General features: G+C 37.8%; 1 protein-coding gene across 2 annotated transcripts in view; it reads right to left on the bottom strand.

Moving 5' to 3' along the window:
* ZFPM2 (zinc finger protein, FOG family member 2) overlaps nucleotides 1–23475 on the bottom strand; it is a 358777-nt gene that overhangs the window by 5034 nt on the left and 330268 nt on the right. For both annotated transcript variants that reach the window (XM_063299588.1, XM_063299589.1), the window contains 2 exons: nucleotides 1732–1938; nucleotides 168–392 (listed from right to left, as the gene is read on the bottom strand). In XM_063299588.1, coding sequence (XP_063155658.1) covers nucleotides 168–392; nucleotides 1732–1938 — 432 coding nt within the window. The remainder of the gene's footprint in view (nucleotides 1–167; nucleotides 393–1731; nucleotides 1939–23475) is intronic.

Genomic DNA, 23475 nt, shown 5'->3' with positions numbered 1-23475 from the left:
AGCTAGATGCTGCCATTTCACTGGACAATAAAAGACATACTCTAGCATAAAATATAATTCACCAAGTTCACTGTCTGGTTCACCCTCTTACTGCTTTTCATTGGTGCTTTTTTTTTCTTTAAATCTAAACTGTTAGATGATTCCAGTGGAGCACCTATTTTACTTACCACTGTGAGAATTTAGATGATTTTCCAGAGCTCTTGCATTAGAAAAGCTTTTGGTGCACTGTGGAAAAGGGCAGAAGCTAGATATCTGTTGAATACTTTCCTCATTCTCTTCTGATAACTGAGCACCTTCTCTTTGCCTTCCACTGCAGTAGTACATGAGATGAGCCTGCAGATTTCTTTCACTTCGGTACCAGATGCCACAAGATTTGCAAGGAAATATATCCTCTGTAGAAAATAAGATAGATAGATAGATAGATAGATAGATAGATAGATAGATAGATAGATAGATAGATAGATAGATATAGACAGACAGACAGACAGACAGACAGACAGATATAGACAGACAGACAGACAGACAGACAGACAGACATAGATAACAGGTGCAAATAAACCATAGCTTATTCCTGCTGACAAGCTAAGCTGAACAATTTTGAACTCTCTGCTATTATTTTAAAAATACCCATTTTATTTCAAGATTTCAGCGTTGCACTCAATTAATGAACAAGACATATAAACCAGAAATAAACCAGGAGTTAGGGATTAAGTCTCCCCAGTGCAAAGAAGTACAGGGTAATAGATCACATAAATTATTGTAACTATTCCAGGTGAATATAGTTGCACTTTGCTTGCAAACTTTCCATCAACATAACAACATTGGAAATGAAGAAGCAGAGCTGAAACATGCATTCTTGGCTGTCTCTTCCAAATGAATTATATTATATCCTCAACTATAGAGTAGAAATGGTCCCTATGCAACTAAAATGTTTGCTCAACTGCTGTAAGGAGTCCAATTAAATTGAAGAACTGGCTTTTTTTAAAACAGAAGAAAGTAAAAACAAACTCATTTCTTTCAAGTGGATGCTTATGTGGCCAACATGTAACGATTCACATAACCCCCCCCCCCCCAACAAACTTTAAGTAAAACATGGTTGGAGGGGAGAACTCCCAAAAGCACCGTGAATACCACCCATTCGCAGTGGGCATAGAAAGCTGACTTCTGTGTGTGGTGGTGGGGGAATAGAAATGGAAGCGGGGGAGGGGAGGGTATCTTGGCCACAGATAGACTGGGAAGGATTTTGTGGCCAATTCCACCTGCTTTTGACTTTTATAAACACTTATATAGGATTTTGTGTGAGTGTTAAATTGCTGTAGTTTTATTATTATTTTTAATTCATGCCATATTTGATTTCAGATGCTGTCCAGAAAATGCATAAACCAACATATGGACAGATACATGGACTCACACCACAGTGTTCTTGGGTCATATCATTTCAGCTGGGAGATGCTAAAATACTCCTGAACAGTCATTTTACACTGAAATGAAATCCAAAATGTCAAGGAAAAGCCTTCGCAGTACATCTAGATTTCTATAATCACAGAGTAGTTTATTTCCACAAACACTGAGTTACAAAGCCTCCCACCTGCAGTTTAGAAGCTAGCCTGCCCACCCTTGCCCTCCCCACTGGACTTGAAAACCAATGCTGACAAGTTTTAAGGGTTATGAGTTCACCAGCATTAATTTTATTAACATTATTTTAAAAACTAATTGCAGTACAGCACTCACTATTCACAATAGCTGTTGGCAAAATGGATGCCATTGCAGCTTGTTGAGGGAGCAGTTGTATTGAATCCAGCAGTCGGGCAGGATACATCCCATCGGTGAGGGTCATCTGACTGGCAGCTTGCAGCCTTGAGTCAAAATCCACAACAAAGGCAATTAGCTCTTCACCCTCCGCAATAACTTTTGTTGTTGTGCACCAAAGCTGGCCTCCTGCATACAAGCACAGAAAAACCGAAAGAGGTAATATTTTGTACAGCATGTCAGCTCCAATGCTGGGACATTAAAGTAGGGAAGCCTTCTGTCTTTATGGTTATTTTCCCGTAAGCAACTAGTAGTGTCTTCTAGAATCATCCAGCCATCACTGTACCAAAATAACAGTAATGCGGACAGGCTTTATTGCTCTTCAGCAGTGAGCTGCTGATGCTATGGATGTGCTGTAAATCACCAGTGGGGAAATGGCCTATAACATTCTTTCTGCCTTTATGGGAGAGCTGAGCTATGCTTTGATGAAAATAGAGATGGATGCTTCAAAAGCAAAACTCCACATTACTTACAATGCTTTTTATTTTTTGTATGATCCACATATTCCTCAAATGCAGCCTTTTTTCCTATGAACATGGACATACCTTGGATGGAGATCAATGTATTTTTCTTACATATTTTCTTATGTAGTTAGTAGTTTCGTTGAACTTCCTGTTTTTCAAATGAACTTCCTAAATATGTTAAACACATTCATTTGAAATGTATTTAATGTTTAAAAGCCAAAAAGGCACTAAGAACAACTCACGAAAAACAATAATTAAAACATTTCCACACCCACCCACCTACACTGAATTTAAAGACTAAAAGACAGGAATTGTAAAGGGAGGGATTCGGAAGGAAAGAGGAAAAGAAATCAATTAGAGTCAAAATAAAAAAGCTTATAAAAAGCATTCAAAATAAAGTAAGAACTGTGTATGTGTATATTGAGTCCAAGGGGCTATTAATGAGGAAACAAATAATAATATACAAAATGGAGTTCTTATTCCCTCATACAACCTTTTCACACTTTTCTGGTATGTGGGCCATTTTTTCCTCTGGAAGGAAAACAGAATCTTTCAAATACAACATCACATCCACAGCTATGCCAGTCGAATATCCTTTTGGGATATGCCCTGAGATCTCTTTCATAAAGAGTTATTCAAATTAAAAAGATGTATTTTCTTCCAACAGCGAACTACACCAAAGCGTGGGTTGTAAATGTCACATGTTATGCATTGAAAAGAAAATTAACTACGTAAGAAGTAATGAACTAATGTATTTGAACATGATAATGAATGCTCATTTATTGAATATGTTTAGACAGGTTAGGCACTTATACAGCGTTATCTTTAGTCTCAGGCCTAGATATTTATCCAGAACAGTTAAGGCTGCAATAACGTTGTATAGTTTATGCTTTAAAAGGTTTTCCCCCACCCTCTTTCAGGGGTGTGTGTGTGCATGTGTGCGCGCACACGGTCGTGCATTAATTGGGAAAAAAATCCACAGTACTGAATAAGGAATTTGATAAGTAATATTGCTATGTTTATCTTTCAGCATAACTGTCTTTTCAACTACACTTCATTTTTTCCCCTTCCCTTCCTCAAAGAGATTACAGTTTTAAAACAACTTGTTGCAAAAATCTGGTGGAAGAGATAAGAACAGGGTATGATATACAACAGCAAAATAGAAGAATTAGGACATTGTTTTAGTGGAATCCTGGACAATTAATTAATCCAGTCCTATTAGCTTTCAGAGAAGAGCAAACAAAACAATATTACTTTCAATGTGTTTGAGAGGGAAAACTTAAGGCTGAGTTCCCAATAAAGGAGGAAATAATCCAGTACTTCAAAGAAGAAAAGTTTCTCTGCATTCACTTTTTGCTCGTAATGCGTTTAGTTTTGCCATTTTCATCCCATGCAAGTAAATCAAATGTACACTAACTATTACAAGGCTGCATATCTCTGCACCCTTCTGCAGTTTTGTGAGAAATCCAGACAAGCAGTTATTTAATGAAATATAACTTGACTCTAAGGACACCAGCAAGAAATGAGCATCTTTAGCCCACAAAAAACAGAACTACCAATATATCTGAATTTCCTTCTTTCCCTCTTCTTAAGTCTTCTTTCTTACAGTTTCCAGCCCTGTAAGAAATACAACCTTCTATCAAGCCAACTTTCTATCAAGCCAACATTTTCTACATTACGGGCATATTTATTCAGAACAGTTAAGGCTGCAATAATGCTGTATAGTTTATGCTTTAAAAGGTTTCCCTACACCCTCCCTGGTGAGTCCTGACTCACTTGCCTGATGAATGCTCCTCTTCCACCTACATTTTCAAGCCCGTTTTTAAAAGCCATGGTTGACCCATCTTGATGTGCTCTACCTCCCTGACCCTTTTCAATCCAAAATACTGTTTGTAAAATAAAGCACCGTGACTTGTGTGGGCAGTCCAGAGACAACTTCAGCTGTGCCTTTAAGCTGATGGAAGGAGGGGTACAATTGGAGACCTTGGCATTGCATATGGCACTGAATCCTGTGTGCATCTCCAGGCCCCTCCAACTTCTAATGTTGCATGAAGTAGGAAGGGGGGGGGAGAATAAAATAGATGCAACTGTGTTGAGCTTACTCAAGTACTGCCTGTTCCTCCCATGTACCACTCAACCATCACGAGGGGCCTTTGGCCTGAAAAAAAAGCTGTGCACTGCTGGTCTAAAGCTGTGGAGGAGGCACTCACTTTGATCCGCATCCTAATGGTCCCATTATTCAGATACCTGTTTTTCCTGAGGGAAAAATAAATTCCTGATTGCTATAGGAAGCAGGAGTGGAGGTGAGAAAGGCACAGCTAAATGAAGTGGAAAGATGGAACTGTTTCTTCTTTTTTCATTCGAAAGGATGCCTAGCTATCCTTATTTTGAATAATAATAAATAAATTCAGTTTTTACTAAAGGAAAAGGCTATGTTGGGGTATTTTTTCCTCTTTTTTGTTTCACTGATGCTCTATCTTTACACTTTTTTTAAAGAAAAGATCACTCAGTTAAATAACGTTTTAAAAGATCTGTATAAAAATAAGCTCCAATCTCTGTTCTTTGTAATGACTATCATCCTGGGCTGTGGAAACAGATCTGTTTCCTAACAGGAAGTATACAACTGACCCTCATAATTGCTGTCAAAACTGTTGTGAATTTTCTGTGCACATTTCTGAGAGTAAAGCATAAAGTCATAGTTCAAAGTTGATCACATTTTGGAAAATCTTTGCTTTCATTACAATAATCAGTTGCCTCAAATATCCCAGTCCTGCCAATTTTTTTTTCACGTGCTCTTTTTATTATTTATAAAATCAGTGCCTGCAGAATGTCATGCAGACCTCTGCCGATAAACTCTAATTAAGATTAAGACAAGTCCTTTGGAAAGGATCCCATCATTAGCAAACATGATAAACACAAAAAAACACTCCCTACTTGTCAAACCGGAACTATTCAGTAGCCTAACAGTATTATCTGTTGCTAGGCTACAGCACTGACAAAGTCTCAATTATTTTGTATGACCATACCTATAGAGTACGCAATTGTATCTGCTGTAAAGAAACAGAACTTCAGCCATGCTATCCAAAAATTCATGGCTTCTTACAATTGCAGAAGTCACGCTAATAAAAACACAACGTGTTGCAATCTATCTCCAACCCCCCGAAAACCCTTTAAGATGCCTTCTGTTTGCCTAATGATTTCTAATTTATTTCTATGACTGATAGGCATTATAACAGAACACCATGCAAACTACAGAGAGCTCTAAAGTAAGGAACTGCATCTGGTAGCGAACCTAGCTCAGCATATTTATGTGCGCATTTGCATGTGTGTCAACAGACACAAAGTAAACAACAAAGCTTGCTCAGAGATTATAAGCATGCCCAATCCACACCACATTACAAAATGACAGCCTAATTCATACTGTGGCATGGCTGCTGTTCGAACTGCAATGGTGGGAATGATGCCAGATGGCAAGTACAGGAGGTGATGCAGCTGTACACAGAGCCATCACACATCCAGTCTTTGTGATGCGGCATACTTGAAAATGATACAACCACAAGACCCACTACGACATGCAAACAGCTGGCCCTGCTGGTGCTCAGTCGGCATGGTGTCCTTGATGTGGCGACCACATAGCACTTCAGATGCTTTAACTGGATCTTTTCCATATAAGCTGCCCAACTCGGAAGCTGCATGCTGAACTGGGTATAATTATGCAGAGCACCCCCCAATACTTGTTTTCAAGGAAACTGAAATTCAAGAGACTGAATTCTGGGAAGTGTGGTGTTCCCACTGCAAAAGTGGATGTTGAGGATAGAGCAGAAACAATTCTGGTCCCAACCAATACAGGTGGCAGATGTTATGGATGGAAAACACCAGGAGATCATTGTGGTTACGTTGCCCCCTTTGTTCTATCAAAATGAAGATCTTCAGACAACTGATTGAGTCACTCCCTTTCCTTCGCAGTTCTGGAATGACTGATTGGCTTTAAGAGCCATATAAAATACAAGGACAGTATGCGCCTCCTGGTTTTAAAAGACGATTCCCTGCCGATTTGAGATGGGGAGCTGTGCTTCAAAATCAGTGGTGCCATATGGCTTCCGATTAGTGCCTCTCTATCACATTTAATTGCACTGCCTCAGCAGGGGGAAATTCTAAAAATAGTTTAACTTTCCTCCTAAGACAAAGAGTGTGGAGAAATGCAAGGCAGCTATGTTTTCCCCAGATTTCAGGTACGTTCTGGAAGAGAGCAGCTCCACCTCATTTAATGGTCCTATGAAATCACATTTCACCCTGTTCTGTGCAGTAACTCAAGCTCTGTTAAACTTCTAGATGCCTACACGAAGCCTCCGTTCTTCCATTATGTTCTGGATACCTTTTCAGCCTATCGTGCTACCAAGTAATGCAGATTTTCTTCTCCCCTTGCTTCTCATCTGTGTGTGATGCCTTTGACTGTCCCTGGAGGAGCAGCAGAGTGTCCATTTCCTGGGTACATATGTTTTTTTGAAGGAGGGTCAGAGAGCATCGGAGCTCACTGCAATGACAACGAGTGCCAGTCTGCAGGCTTAAAATGACGCTCAGCAACAGACGGCCTTGCTGGTATTTGAATTAATCGTTTTCATTTCATAAAAAGAAATTTTAAAAATAGCCCTGGAAAGAATATGTTTGTTTGCACTGGCCTTTTATTTTAAGCATTTAAAGGGAATTCAGAAAGCTGCCATCAGATAGTTCCCATGGGGAAGGCTGGGCATTTGCTTGATTGTATGGAATAGCATCCTTGTACCCCCTTCCCCATGAATGCTTCTTGGCACACGGCTGGATTTTCAGGTTTCGACATGAACAGAGTGCACATATCTATAGGTAGCCACACTGCTTAATGGGGGAAAAAATCAAATAAATCCACATCCAATACTGTTGAAATTCTTGACAGTAGAGTAGTGCAAGGAATAGAACTTATAAATTATGTGTGCCCCTTTTCTGAAAAATGCGTCGGAGGCGTCTTTGTGCATAGGCAAATACAGTAGGAATATGCGGTATTGTGTGGTTCCTTCTGCACAGTACCTGATAAAAGAACAAAGAGCTTTGACATATTCTTAAAACAATAGAGGAATTAAAGAGAAACAATGGGCCAGCTGCTTCATTAATACAATCAAAAGAGAGCCCAGAACAGGAGGAGTCCAGATAATTAAGCACTACTCTTTAGACCTTCTTTCTATAATAAAATAGTTTAAAAATTTACTAACTACTTCACAGTTGTTAGATAGATCTGTGCACTTGTTTATTTGGGTTGATTAATGCCTCTTCAGTATTCTCCAACATGCCAACTCATGGTTTATACAAGTTTTTGAATAAAATAATGTAAGAATAACTGATAGGCATCTGAGCCATGCACAGCCATAAATCAAAAGCATTTTATGAGCAGGGTTCCCCCTTCCCCCGATGCTAAAGCTCAATATTTTTTTATTTACTGATCATCTTCCAAATATTTGGTAGGGCATTTATTTCTTTTCCAGTGCATGTCCTGAAGAAGCCATTCGCATAAAGGATTTTAGCAACAGCTCATGTATATTCACCCTCATGCAAAGCTAATGGAAAGTGCTGGCAGCTTGATATTAGGATTAATGGCATGATGTACTTGAAAAAATTTTGTAATTTTTCCATGTTTACAGATCAAAGGATATTGCCATTGATACCTAGCCTCCAATCTTAATTTCAGTTCCCACTTGTATAAACTTTGCAGACTTTTAAGCACAGGCAGTGCAGAATTCCTACAGCCATAACCTGTCTCAAATGGCACCATTTGTCTCTCAAGTCTCCGAAGAATAATCTAATAATATAATTAACCACAATGTTAATGGGCAGAAGACTTTTATGGTTTTACTCAACCCCCAATTTGTAGCAAAGGAACCAGCCACAAAAACAAGCTGTGTAATTGTAAAATAGATCTGTCCAATTCACTTTTTCCCTCCCCCCTGTGCTGCCACAAATGAAAAGAACAAGTTCTCTTTCCCCAGTTTCATTGTAAATATGGGCTTCTCTATGCGAATAGGACCAAGTGTGTAACTGGCTTGCAAAGGAGAAAATAGATGCACTTCAGATTCCAAACCAATATGGCCCTTTACATGGGTTAGAGTCACTAGGTATTTGGCAGGGATTTTCTTACTTTTCCTGAACAGAAAGTCCTCTGCATCTCAAGCGCCTTTCCCTCAAAGCTGGTGCAAACTTTAAAAAGCAGCATGCAGTGAGACACGTTGTTCAAAGGTACACAAAATATCTACTGGATGTGGCCACTTCCCACTCACGGCTTGGGTCAGGGGTGTCTGGTATTTTCTGTGTGTGTGTGGACCAGATCTTTCAAACACCCGTCTGGCACACAGAGCTAAAAAAACATCCGTCTGACACACCTTTACCATTTTACATATTCTTCATTTGCAGGCAACAAGGTACTTGCTGAAAGAGGCACACTTCTTTTTTTGTGAAAGTTAGTTTAACCAAATGAATGAAAACTGGAACTGCCTGTTGCTAGAGAACTGGTATTGTCTTATCATGGAGCAAACTCTCTTTTATCTGACTGGCAGGGTTTTTTTTGTAATAAATGTAAGGATTTGAGTCATGTGGTCTTCCAAATGAGCACTGAAACCCACTAATTCATGTAAACTCCACTAGAAGAGTCACTTGCTGAGATGGGCGGCTATAGAAATCGAATAAATAAATAAATAAATAAAAAATAAAAAAACTCCACTAGGAGAAGAACAGAATAGATCAGCGATTCCTACGCGGGGGGAAAAATCGAAGCAAATATTCAAGGGGGAACAAATTCACAAGAAAAATACGGTGATCAATTTTATTTGCCTGTTCCCCATGATGGAGTTGTCTGAGTTTATTTACCACTGAAGATAAATAAATGGACATTCTTAGAAGTTCTGCACCTTTTAAGATTCCATTCATATATTTCTGTTAAGAGGTTTTTGTTTTGTTTTGTTTTTTAATGTGTATGACTGGTGTCCAATTGTAAAACACTGAATATCTGATACAAAGAGCAAACAATGCCTTTAGGTAACTGACTTTAAAGGAATACATCTTCCCACAGTCTCCAGATTTAGAAGTCTTGGCTATCAGTTGAAAGTCAGATATTTCTGCAAACAAAGACAGATGAGATGGCTTCTGCATTTACCTAACAGCTAGTCTGAAGGAATGGTTTCATGAATCCCTTAGAAATAATGCCTTGTTTTTATTCTAGTTTATGCATTTTGAATTCCTGCAATAAAGGGTAAAACAGCCACAGTTGAATGATACAGAATTCAAGAGAAGGAATGTTGTTTGCCAGCCATACACTATTTATTTTAGTATGGAATTATTTTAATATAGATGGAGCAGAAGTATCTGTGGGCTTTTAGCTTCTTTTTATCCACATCCTCCTTAATAATGAAAACACTATTTTTTTAAAATAATTACTGCAGGAAAATGCCACAAAAAGGAAGTGGTGTGTGGTTTTAACATGTCTGGACCAGTGTTTCTCAACCTCATGAACTTTAAGATGGGTGGACTTCAACTTCCAGCATGCTGGATGGGTGGACTTCGACCCCCAGCATGCTGGCTCAGGGAATTCTGGGAGTTGAAGTTCACCCATCTTAAAGTTCACGAGGTTGAGAAACACTGGTCTGGAATCTCCTCAGTATTTTAATGAAGACAGCAAAGGAATATTCATGTGGATCTACATAGGCATATCAATTGAAAAGTATTTGGGGATATGCACAATCACAGCCCTTCCTGGTAAGGATACATTGGATTGGTGCAAAAAATGCATTGGTTTCAGTCAGGCACTTCCTCTGTAGCAGAATCAGAAAAGCAGCTTTGTGTGTTGTACCTCGAGGATTAGGCTTTCTTTTTCCTCAGCTAACCTTTATTACAACTAACAGCACACTCAAATCAATCTACAGGTGCACAGAGGCTGCCTATCAGCATCCCTGCATGGTCACCATAATTTCTAAATAGCCAAGGAAGATATGTTTGCGTAGCCCTTCAGGCAAGCTGTCAAAAATCAGGCTACAGCTGATAAACTGATTATAAAGCTGCTTAAGACTTTGCTTGTAAACAGAAGCATTTATCAACTAATAATTTGCAATAAACTGATGTAACTCCCAGCTGAGCCCCAAACTGTAATTGTCCTTACCATCTGCCTATTAAAATATCACTCTTCATCACCAAGCCTGAACAGACGGGAGAAAATCTCTTGCAACTGTGTAAAATGCTGGCTTGTTAGGAATAATCCGTGCAAACACTGTACCCTTTGAGTATGTACATTTTTCCTTTGTCCACAGCATTCCTCTTTTGTGTTCAAAATTATTACACAAATACAGCACGCAGGGAGAGAAGAAAAAAATTGTGAATCATCACAGTCTGCCCATCATATTAACACTGATATTGTATTCATTCTTTGTGACTAAATGGCAGTGGCATGCCTTGTGAAGAACAAACCTCAACAATCAAGTTTTTGGACTTTTTTCATTCGTTTTAATATGTATTCCTTTGAGCAATGCATATGCTCCAGTTCCATGCCACCAAAACATTACAGTAATGAAGACTGTACATTCTCAGGAACCTTTAGCAAAACTACTGCAACCAGTTCACACAACCCTTTGAAGATCTGGGGCTGCACAATTTGAAGGGTTATTTTCTGCCCCTTAAAAAAAAAAAAGCAAATGCCTGTTTTAATTGTAAGACTATCAACTAATTATTATTGTTAATGCAAATAGAGATTCAAGTTATTCTCATGTAGCTGTTTTTGTAACCACCTCTTGCCACAATAGTTTTATCAGTTGTATCCAAATGAGCCAGGATCAGGTGTACTTGGGAAAGGGGCAGAATAAGCAACAGAAGAGACTTGACTCAGGTCTCCTTAGAGGCAACAATAAACATCCATGAAGGTCAATCTGTACATAAATATACACATCAAACATGCAGTCTTAGTTGAGCTGGAAGTCAGTGTAAATGCAGCCATTCACTGTGATGCAGCCAAAATGAAATTTTATGAATTTTCAGAGCATACAAGCATTACCAATAAAGCCTATTAAATCACCTAAACAATACATCATGGAGAACCAGTTCTGTTCAAAGAAGAATTAAAAAGTGTGGGTAAAACTGTCATCCATATAGAAATAGAACCACTGCTGAAAGTAAGCAACTTATCTGACATTGAGTGGGACTGGATTTTCCCTCCTCTTTTTTTTTTTGTTTTATTGATAGCACAAATTAATCAATAATCCTTCAGTCTATAGCTCTCCAAAATAGAGAAAGCCCCTACAGTTTGTCCCATGTGCAGCAGAATTAGCCAGATGGTGCTAGGGAAGGTTGATTTCTCCTTACATTAACTTTTCAAAGATACCCATTTGATAGCACTCTCTCTCTCTCTCTCTCTCGCACACACACACAGACACACAAAGGTAGCCTGTCAGAATATTTTCATCTTCTCCAAACCATGGTATAGATTAAGATCTGTACATTTAGAAATACAGTGTTCTGTACTATTCCCTGACATGTTCTTTGTGTAAGGTTTTGTTTTGTTTTAATAGGAACATAACCCACCCCACAGTGCCAAATTCAGATTAAAATGAAACAACTGTTTGTTTCCAGGTACGGTACTAAGAACTCCTAATCTTCTTTTTCCTCTCTGTAATCAATTTGTACATATCTTCAGAAGTTAGCAATGACTTTTTATCAGCTTCAGAAGAAATGCTGTGAAACATGTGTGTGTGTATACATATATATGTATACATACATATATATATATACATACATATGCTTGTGTGTGTATGAATGTGTCTGTCTGTCTGTCTGTCTGTCTGTCTGTCTGTCTGTCTATCTATCTATCTATCTATCTATCTATCTTCTCTCTGTCTCTCTCCTCTGTCTCACACTCACACCAATTAGCATTTGGGAGAATAACCAGATTGCCTGCAGATGGCACCCTTTGCATATTGTGAGACTGATGGGAGGAAAAGGGAACATAATAATTTAATTCAGGCCTACAATAAATGAATATTTATACTGGTCTATTTGGTTAATAAAAACAAGAGAGTTCTAGGTACTGATTCAGTACCTTGTACAGGCTTATGTCTGTGCAACTTCTGGACTCAGTTGTTCTTTTTTTTCAGTTTATTGAAAAGAATCATGCTGGAAAATCCAAGAGCCCAATATACTAATTCCAAAACCCAGGGATTTCAGTTGAATTTATGGTGCTTAAAAAAAAAGTAGAAAATCAATCAGTCGTAAGACAATGCTTATTACTAAGTTGCCAAAAAGTCCATTATATATGTGTTAGTAAAGTACACTTTCCGTCCATCACAACATTCCAAATTCAAAGTCTCTTCAGAGTCAAACTGATTAGGGATGCCATACCTGCGCTACAAAAACTCAGCCAGAGAGAAGCACAGATATACAGGCTCAATAACTCTCTGCTGCCATCTAGTTGTTGTCCAGAACTTTGCAGTCCAGATTTGGTGGCTGTAAGATTATTTGGAAATGTGCAGAGAGTAACAGCATCCATTGCTCTTCTGGACACTTCTTCCACCCAGAAAAATAAAACAAAATAAAATACATCTTTTGTTTGGCAAACAATGGGAGGGGAAGCCTTTAGAACAGTTCATGAGATGGCCTAAACGTAGCTGACATTCGGAAACACAGTTCAGGCCTGGGATCTTTGCCCACTCACTGCCTAGGACCTTTTAAATTTCTCTGATCCTGGGATTCCCCAACTGTGGAACAAACCAGTCAAAGCTCTGCTGGGGAGGTGGGATAAGGAACCAATTTTTGTATCCACACCCCGAATAAAACACTACCCCTCCAACCCCAGATGGAGGAATCTGACCAAACTGGTGGCCCTGGAACCGCATGCCTAAACATTTTTATCTCTGACTGCTTTAGAAAGGCTAATAGTTACATGATCAAGGGGTCAGTTTGATACGAATCAAACTTGTACTTCTGTGCAATGGAAGAGGATTAGCAAACTGAAATCTGAATAAGATTGCATTGTAATGTATAGTTATTCAGGAAAAGAAAATCCAAAGGGTTCAGTGAAGTTTAATCCCAGCCAAAATAAACTAAAGCAATGTCCGTTTTCCCTCCATCATGGCCACTGGTTGGTAATACTGCTATGTGGCTTGCAATATACTGTGGGGTACCACCTTTTTTGCCAGGTGGTGGTTGGATGTATGATGCTGGTTGTTGGCAAGTGGGATTGCCATCTACCTTGGGCACTATGTGGCTTCTCCTGTGAGACATTGCGAGGGTGGGATATGATCAAGCCCCCTCAAAAAGTTCTGAAGGAGAGAATATTATACACAGGATGGCCACAAGACGTTAGCAATAAAAATCTTGGAGGCTTACCTACAGTACTATACCAGCTGACTAATACCAATCTCCAATAAATTATAAAATTGCAGAGCTAGTTTTCCCCCTAGAACAAATGACAGTTGATGTAAAAGTGGAGAACGTTGACATCAGTCGGTGTCATGATAATTTCCTGGTTAAACTATGGCTAATCCCCACCCATCAACTTCAGAGGTGTAGAGGACTAGTTAAAATAATCTATCCTAGGCACCTTAATGGAACCACTTGGTTTCTAGCAAGCCTCTGAGGTTTTTTCCAGCAATATGGCTGGCAGTTCTGCCATATATCTTACTAGGAATTTGGAGATGGCAACCCTGTTGGATGAGATTGCAATAGGTGGCCTCTCTTGGCTTGTAGACCTTGAGGTGCTTCTGGGTTTGCCAAGAATATTTGGTAGATGAAATGGCAGAATTGACACCTACAGCAACTGTGGAAGAAGTTGAGGAATGTACACAACCAAACATAGATATGAATCTGTATTAGGGCCTACACTCTGGAAATAAGGGCAGCAAAGAATCAGTATCTCTCTGCCCTCATTGCATTAGGAATGTCATCAAGCAGCTTTCTTTAGGATGACCTATACCATCTTGAGAAAGGTTTAGAAGATCTCCCCTTGGGCTCATGGTTTGTTAAATAGTTTCCTGATAAAATGGCTTGTATTTGGTCAGATCTTGACTTCATACCAGCATAACCAATGAAAACAACTTAGGCAAGGCCTTGTGCAATGATCTAAGACTCTGGATCAGTATGTACAGGAGAGGAGGTGGTAAGGAGAGCCAGTTTGGTCTAGTGGTTAAGGCAACGGGCTAGAAACCAGGAGACTGAGAATTCTAGTCCTGCCTTAGGCATGGAAGCTGGCTGGGTGACCTTGGGCCAGTCCCTCTCTCTCAGCCCACCACACCTCACCAGGTTGTTGTTGTGGGTGGGGAAAAGAGGAGGAGGAAAGAATATATTCACCGCCTTAAGTTATTTATAAAAATAATAAAGGTGGGATAGAAAATAAATAAATAAATATTATCACCTTGAAGAAAGCAGTGATATTTCTCCATGTGAATAATCCATCTCTCAAATCAACATTGTTAGATAATTTCTACCCAACTTCCAACCTTTTTAGGAATGTTTTGCAGAAGCTGATTGGACTGCAGTTTCAGAGGATCCTGGAAGAAAGAGGCTATGTGGATCTCTGGCGGTGAGTGTTCAGATCTTGATATGGAATGGAAACTGCATCATTTTTTGTTGCTGTTGAACTTTATCAGAACCTGGATGTAGGGAATATGGCTTTCTTGGTTATGTTAGATCTATCTATTGACCATGGTATTCTTTTGGACCGTCTATGAGGGTAAGCATTGGAGGCACTATAATACAGATGTTCTGTTTCATTCAAGGGGGTGGTTTCAGTCATTATGTGAGGAAGGAGTGTTCAAATCCATGACCAGTTATTCAACATCTGTATGGATCCACTGGAGGAGATTATCCATTGGCTTAGGGTGAGATATCCTCAGTATGTAGATGCCACCCAGTTACAGTATATGTTTCCAAGGTGCGCCAGGCAGGAGATGGAGTGGATATTTCATGCCACTGTATGGAAGTTGTCCAGAACTGGATGGAATGGAACAAGCTGAATCTGAGTCCTAGCAAGATTGAGTTGCTTTGGGTTCTTTAGTGGCCTTTTCTCCAGCTGTGGATGGTATTGCATTGCCCCTACATCCATGGCTACTGGTAGAAGAGCAAGTGCCAGGGGGAATTTTATGCATCCTCAGCTTGTATACTAGTTGTAATCCTACTTGTAGTGAGAAGCATTCACAACAGTAATCCATGCCCTTATTATTTCTAAACTGTGTTATTACTATAATGCATTTAACATGGGCTGCTCTAGAAAATTACTTGAAAACAGCAGCTGGTACAAAATGAAATTCACCCGAATGCTGGCAGTTCAGAATCATGTTAGCAGTATAAGACCTATACTGCAGGGGCACACTGGTTACCAGTATGTTTCAGGGTACAATTCAAAGTGCTGGTTATTCCCTGTAATGGTATAGGTTCAGGGTATTGTCTGGAGGAAATATACTCAACCTAGGAGAGGATTCTCAGGGGTTTTCCATGTGAGATTACAGGAGATGGGCTTGGAAGCAAGCCTTTTCTGTGATGGTCCCAGCCCTACAGGATAAGGTGCCCTCTGAAATCAATACAGCCATGAGGACCTGGCTTTTTCATAGGTCATTTGATATGTAGAGTATGGTATAGAGCATTTTTATTTTGTTATTTATGCAAATGTTTTTATTATTTGATAAAGTGATCTAGAGTCTTGGGAACAGGGCAGGCTCTAAATTTTAATAAATAAATCAGTAAATTTAATTAAGATGCTGAACCAAAATTTATTTTACTGTGACTATTTTGTCATAAAGTGTATTTATCTTCAAATTGAGACAGAGCTCGAAGTTTTAGACTTTACCCCACATATCAATAAAAATATATCTAAAATTCTTATTTGTCTGTCTAGCTCTTTTCAAAAGCTATGTACAAATTGCTGAAGTTTTAAGCACTGTTCATATGATTTTCCAGAAAAGTACAAACATGTCTACTCAGAAATAATCCTCTTTTTAATTTATAAATTACATAAGCAATAAATTATACAAGTAACTCTTCCACAATTTACTACAGAAATACAGTAAATCACATGGAATTAAACAGGGCTTATTCCCTACTACTGTACAAAGGTCTGCAGCCTTAGTTGATAAATATATCAATTAAATTTTCATTTGGGCAAACCTATATTTTTGAAGCAAAATGCACATGGCTTTGATGGCAGATAATAAATATGTTCATAGCAAACATCTTAGAAGAAGCAGTGACTTCTGTGATAGCAAAAAAGGGAAAATGCTTCTTGGAAGAGCACTTTTCATCTATTTTTTTTTTTAAAAAAACCTGCTTCTGCTGCCATCACTTGTACTGCTGCTACTATTACTACTACTAATAACAGCAACAACAAAAATAACAACAGCTTTAATTCCAAAATCCATACTAAGACTATATGGTCATAAAGCCTGCACTAGGTCAGACATTGGGTACCAGTTTTCAGTATTTCCAAACCCAACATCAAGAAAGAAGGTAAATGATGTAACAAACACTTATACTGTTCAAGCCATGAGCTGAATTTATTTAAGATGGAAATAAGTTTCAGACATTCACATTAGGCCTTCTTACTAGTTGGGCTAAGGCAGATTCAGAATGGATTTAGGGTTTTCCCTAAAACTGATGGGATGGAGAAACTAGCAGACAGTGGCTCTTCCCAAGGGCAAAAATGTAGAGAGTTATTAGATGGCAGCAAAGAACTAGCATTTTCAATATTTAGTTGCGATTACCTAGAGACTGTCCAAAGTTTTGCAGTCAGGTGTGATAGCCCTAATTTTGAAAATACTCCTCCTAAAAATAGTTTCTATCTTTAAGCGAGATAAATTTAAGTACATATGCTAACCAAGCTGGAAATCCCAAGGACAATGTTTAAATATCAGTTATTCTGATTGATTGAATTCAACCCAATTTATCACTGATTTTAATTTATTGAAATGTACAGCTTTATTTCACTGTCATTTCCTACACAACTTTGTGATCAACTCAACATCCATGTCTCTTTTGCATCTCTGTAAAATCGGATGCTTCTATCACTAGGAATAATGCATCAAACTAGATTAATATTTACAGCTGCCAGAAATCTGGTACTGTGGGACAGTCAGAATGAAGATGCAGCGTAGAAAACACACAATCTTAATTCTTTATATGCACTTCCCCTGTTGTTTCCATGTGAACAAATCTTAATGTACAGGCACATGAAGATAAAGACATTCAGGCAATTTTGCTTACAGAAGCTCAGTTGCTACTGGAAGGAGCAGAAGTGACTTCCAGAGTTCATTAACATTACTCATGGTAAATTCTTTATATCTTATTTCTACCAGTATTTTATTATAAAGAATCAAAAGGCATTTCTGCAAGTACAATGATCACTATTAAAATAACATCAGAGCAATGCTGATGGCCTTAAATCTTTCTAATGTCTCTACCTGAAAATCTGGTATCTGTTTATCAGAAAGCTGGTATATCAGTAGTCAATATAACCTGGAGAGGTGCTGATTTAGGTTCAAGAGATTTGTGCACACTGTAATATTTATTTCAGCAAAACACATTATTATACTTTCTCCAGACTGAAGGCTAAAGGGTATGAAGACTAAACTAAATGTACATATAATTAGGTTATCACAATCTGAATTTTTGATTGGTTGATACCCCAATTAAATTTGTTTAGTTTAGCGAAACTTCTAAGTACACTGGTCTGTAACTTTAGTACCATTAGACTTAATTTGCCTTGAACAGAAAATATGAATTACAGTGTTAGTATCATGAGCTTTTTCTCCTGATGACAACCCCCTTCTCACTTTCATTCTCATTCTGATTCAGTATTTTAAATATATTATTACATAAGCAGGTCTTCCACGTGTTTGCAGTTTGCATGCTGTTGTAGAAATACTGGTCTTTCCTGACATGAGATGTTATGAATGAAGCCCAACGAACAAGAGAACTTTTTATTTCTATGGGGACAAGACAGCAGCACAAGTTAATTAAACTGCTAACACTGTGATTAGTTTCAATCAAGGATCAGCTAAGATTGGTAGTTGTAATGGAATGTGCATTTTCCACAGGCATGAAGAAGGATGCTTATAAGATTTTTAATTTTTTTCTGTGTATCCAAGAGTTACAGAAACAATTATATTCAAACAGGGTAGGAGTGCACAAAGAAAGTGGAATGCCAAAAACAAACCTAGCCACTGTAAAATTATTATAATTTGATTCAGCTGTTTTATAATACAATGATCAGAAGGAAATCCATTGAGTTCAATGAATTTTCGGCAGGGCCAGCACAGCTATTAGGTGGAATGAAGCAGTGGCTGCAGGCACTAGAAAAAATATTTCATGCTGTTAGTTTTTACTGCCTTGTGGGAGAGAGATGCATGATGAACCTTGTGTGGAACTACAAGATCTGAACTGCAAAAATCCATTAAGACCATTAGACATCAGGAATGAGACGGAGGAAATTTATTTGCGGCTATCTAGTAGTCTTCTGGCCTTTTGCAGCCATATTTTCTGCCTTGTGTTTCAAAGTAACTTGGCTACTCATGGGTACCAAGCCTCTTGGCCACAGATGGGTCAGGAAGCTCTTCTTGCTACTTTGCCTGCCAATCCTTCCATATAAAGGGTATCTGATTGAATATGGTATTTCAATTAGGGTGCGTGCCTATTTTAAGTGTGCTAAATATATGGATCACACTCTAAACAAATTTAGCCATGTTTATTTGGACTTTCTTGAATTGTGCTTTTTAATATTTATAAACAGAGCTCAGAGTTCATGGATCCAATCAGGGCATTGTGTATTTGCTGAATGGAAGTATCTTAAAAACAAAGAAACAAAGATGACAGACTGAAGAGTAAAATATAGCAATGGAAGATATACACTGCAATCCTAAAATCTCTCTCCAGAGAAGTTAATTCTGTGAAAGCATGCTTAGCTTCACATTGCGAGAAACTGCGTTCTGTATTCCAGAAAATCTCCCTCCCTCTCTCTGTCGCTCACACACCAATATTGAGCAGCTGTTTGGTCCAGGGGAAAGTTATAAGTGCCTGCAGTACTGATTTTAATCAGGAAAACAATGGCTGACGGTTTAAAATAATTGCTAAGAACAAATTGGAGGTGCCTCTCTCTCTGTAGCTGAGTTCTAAAGAAGCTGAGATCAGTGAGTCTTTTACATAATAGGCAGCTAGGCCCTTCTCTGTCCAGGCAGGAATAAATATAAATATATGATATATATATATATGTATTTCCGTTAGAGAAATCCATGAAAAGTCAACAATTTCTAACACAATAAAGGCTAAATTGTAGTTACTCCAAAGAAAATTTGGCAAACAATAATATTCTGTTCTTTCAAAACAAAAGCTTTGTCCATCCCAATTATTTTTAATGTCACAGAAAACAGAGATGTACGAGTGCATATTTTTAATAAGAGTTGGTGATGTCACCTGAAATAAGTAACTCCATTTCTGAGCTTGTAATGTCTTGTGGTACATTTAATTATTCAAAGATGTACCACTCTTCCACGATAGTAAAATTGTACAATTTCACTGCACTGTTTCAGATTTGAAAATAATTGCCTACATAGTTGTCTCCTAGAAATTGGCATTTTTAACTATTTTTAATGCTTGTGATTTCTATTATCTTTATTATTACTATAGGTAATATCCAGGTGCTATATAAAAGAGAAGAGAACTGTATGTCCTCAGCCTTGTCCTTTTTTTTTTTTTAATGGTGTGAGCCAATGTATAGAAGAGCTGGAGACTTGGAGAGATCACATGCATTTTGAGTTACTCTAAAAACATGTATGAGTATGTTAAAAGGTTATACCAGCTAGGGATAAAATGGAATGCAATTTTGACTTTGTACAACAACTTTAATGGTTATTATTATACCATTATTTTTATTATTAATAATAATTTATTATTTTTATTATTACTATTATTATTCAGTAATATATGAGTGGAAATAGAAGGAAGTAATCTCTCTGACAATACTTGGACATATTCCAAAAATGATATTATTGAATGAAGCTGAGCAGTCCAGAAGAGTCAACATGATTATATCCTCCTTTTGTTTCATTCACTAGGCACTGGTCATGAGACTATGTCATGAAACCTGGCCCAAAGCCATCTTGGAATGAAGCCACAAAACAAGTTTCATATACAAGATATGTCAACCATCAATTCCATTCAAAAGTAAGGTCCAAAACGATGTACATCTCAAGGGGTCTCATGGAAGTGTAACTACCACCACTAATACTACTATTTCTCTGGAATGTAGATGATATGAATGGTAATTATTTTGGATGCCCAAGGTATTTGGATAAATGGTGTCACCTTGCATTTACCTAAATATTAGATGGAATGTCAGGAGAAGACAAACACACTGCTTGACTAAGGGGTACATCAACATTGGCATAGATAAGCTTTGTGGCTCTTGTTGAAGGTAGTATTCCTACTTTTCATGCCACTGAGGGGTGGAGCAGAAGTGGTGGAGAGGAATTGACAGCAAATTGGGGGCAACCCACTCTCAAATGCCTCTTTCTGACATTTTTTTTTCACTTTTGGTACTCCATTTTCTCTCCAACCAAAACTCACTTTTCAGTCTTCACACAGCAGTCTGCAAAGAAAAAGGAAGATTGCTTTGCCTGAAATTTGAATTGTTTGCTTGCAAAGGGCTTTGAAATTAGTCCAACAGCTGCATGTGGCCTGAAGGCAGCAGGTCAGCCATCCCTGTGTTAAAAAGTGCCTATGATGGATTTCTTTGACAGCTTCGTAGAACACTGCTCTCTAATAAGCAGTAAGCCTCATTAATTTCAGTGAGGTTTACTTCCAGGTAAATTGGTATCACATTCTCACTTTTTTAATTGGTTTGCACTGGGAAAGGAAAAGGTTAAATAGCAGAAGTTATTTGCATTTTTAAAAAATTCCATATCAAAGGTGCCTATTTTATTTATGTGAAGACTTTTACGCTGCTTTGGTCTAGGTGTCTTTAAGCAGTATGACTTTAGCCAACTCATCCATTTTAATCACTTCTAATCAGGCCCTATAGAAGTGCAGAGTCCTGAAAGAGGAAGGCTAAAGGTACCTAGACAGTGTTCATAACATTAATTCCTTTGAACAGTTACAAGAGGTTCATATTTTATGAATTAATCTAGGAAATAAATTAACACTCAGAAACAGAATTCTGCAGAACAAAATGTTTCCAGATCTTTAGAGATAAAGTCCTATAAAAAAGACTCGTTGACAAATAATCAAATCTGAACTGGAATAATTGTTTAGCTGTGTCCACACTACACAAAAATCATTATATTTCTCCTTGCAATTTCTTTTATCAGAGCCATTTCTAACTTACTTCTGCCTATCACAATAATATTTTCGTAAGGAGTGTTGTATCCTAATTCCTTGATTTGAATAATACATTCATTTTTAATTACCGCAACTTGATCTCAGATTATTCAAATAACTGTTTCATTTTTTATGCTTACTCTGACCCCAGTGTATTTATAGGCTTTTATCGTTACCTGATACCAGTGTAATGTAATTATAGATTGTATTTTAATCATCTGGTATATCCTAGCGAATTTGTTTAAATATCTCCAATCCTGAGTCTTTTATTTCTCTGCCTTTTAAAATTCTACAATGGTATTCTCATTGCATAAAAGCAATATTTTTGTAGTTTGCTACAATGAACGAACATTTTGCATGCTTTGCTGCCCATGTTTCTCATTTGAATTTTAAAAAGTTACCACAGTTAGCACTGTATGAAAAAGGGGGGAAAAAAACAACCAAAAGCAAGAAACAAAAACTGAAGCTGAGCAGACCCAATGCTTTCTTCAGTTTTTGATTTACCTTCTCTGAAATAATGGTAGTCCGTCCTTTTCTTTCAAGCCACTAATGCCAATGGTTTAATACAGCGCAGCAGCAAATGTTTATGATTGCTGAGTAAGAGGCGAGGGTTTGAAATGGTTGCCCTCATTTTGCCAGTATAGTATATGATTGGGCGTTAACAATATTTAATAGCTTTGAAATGGTTCTTGGCTTATGCCTTAATAGGTGCTGAGTCTGAGTAGGGATAAGGCAAATGTAACTTTTTAAGTCCCAACAAAATTTATATTCAGCTTTTCTTTCATATCTACTTGAGCAGTAGGGCAACTATAAGTGAATGGAATGTTTTTAGGCTGAAGCTTCATCTGTAGCTAATAGCTATTCATATTTATATATGGAAGGAGCATGAAATTATCATTTAGTTTGTTAATTCCACAAGCAGATCCTTCCTCCCTTCCCTTCCCTTCCCTTGAAAAAAAAAATCCCACAATGCAACCTCTAAGAGGAATAAAGATTTCTCCTGGATACACCTCTGAAATAACTGATAATGTCAGTTCTGGGGATTTTCTGGGATCTGGTGTCTAGATAGGATAATCTGAAACCTCACTACACCTAACTCTATTTAAGACAAATATTTGTCACAGAAAAATTAAGGCAAGGATTGGTAAATTTGCTGTGTTAAAACTTAAGAGACATTTGGCCTTTTGTTCATTTATGCTTGTTGAAGCAAAGTAAGTGGAAATACAGATAGCAAAATGACTGTGGGTAGACCACATTATGGCTCAACACAGTGTGTGACTTCAGTCTAAACACTCCCCAATACAGAATGTTAATTTGCCAAGCTAGTCATACTCAGATGTACTGCAGATAGTTTCGGAGACATTCTTCTATCGTTCAGAATATAACATAAAATGCTGAATGGGTAGTTTTAATTCAAGTTATTTTGAAAATGATATGGCAATATGAAAAGGTGAAGTCAAGAGAAGTCTAAAAATATAGCACCCCCCACATTCTATAATGATGCTTTTAATTACTGACCCAATTCCAAATCAAGCTGGGGAAAATTTGTCTAATAGTAGCACATTTTTAAATAAGGTAAAAATGGGTAAATGTGCATGTGCTTCTTAATATGCACAATCTATTCACCTGTTTTTTTTTCTGACAACATTCCTTGAAGAATTGCAAAGAAAACTTTACATCCAGAGTGTCATTTGCAGATGTTTTATTTCCATATGAAGTGCATCCTATTAAATGTGGAGATTACCACTGAGATTATCGTTGTCAGAGCAAACTTCTAAATTGAAAACATGCTCCTGATTTAATGGATTGTCTTTATGTTGTCTTGACATTACATTAAATCATAGTG

The sequence above is a fragment of the Candoia aspera genome, chromosome 3 (assembly GCF_035149785.1).
Source record: "Candoia aspera isolate rCanAsp1 chromosome 3, rCanAsp1.hap2, whole genome shotgun sequence".
NCBI lineage: Eukaryota > Metazoa > Chordata > Lepidosauria > Squamata > Boidae > Candoia > Candoia aspera.
The sequence above is the reverse complement of the archived record's forward strand: the minus strand, read 5'-3'. Positions and strand labels throughout refer to the sequence as shown.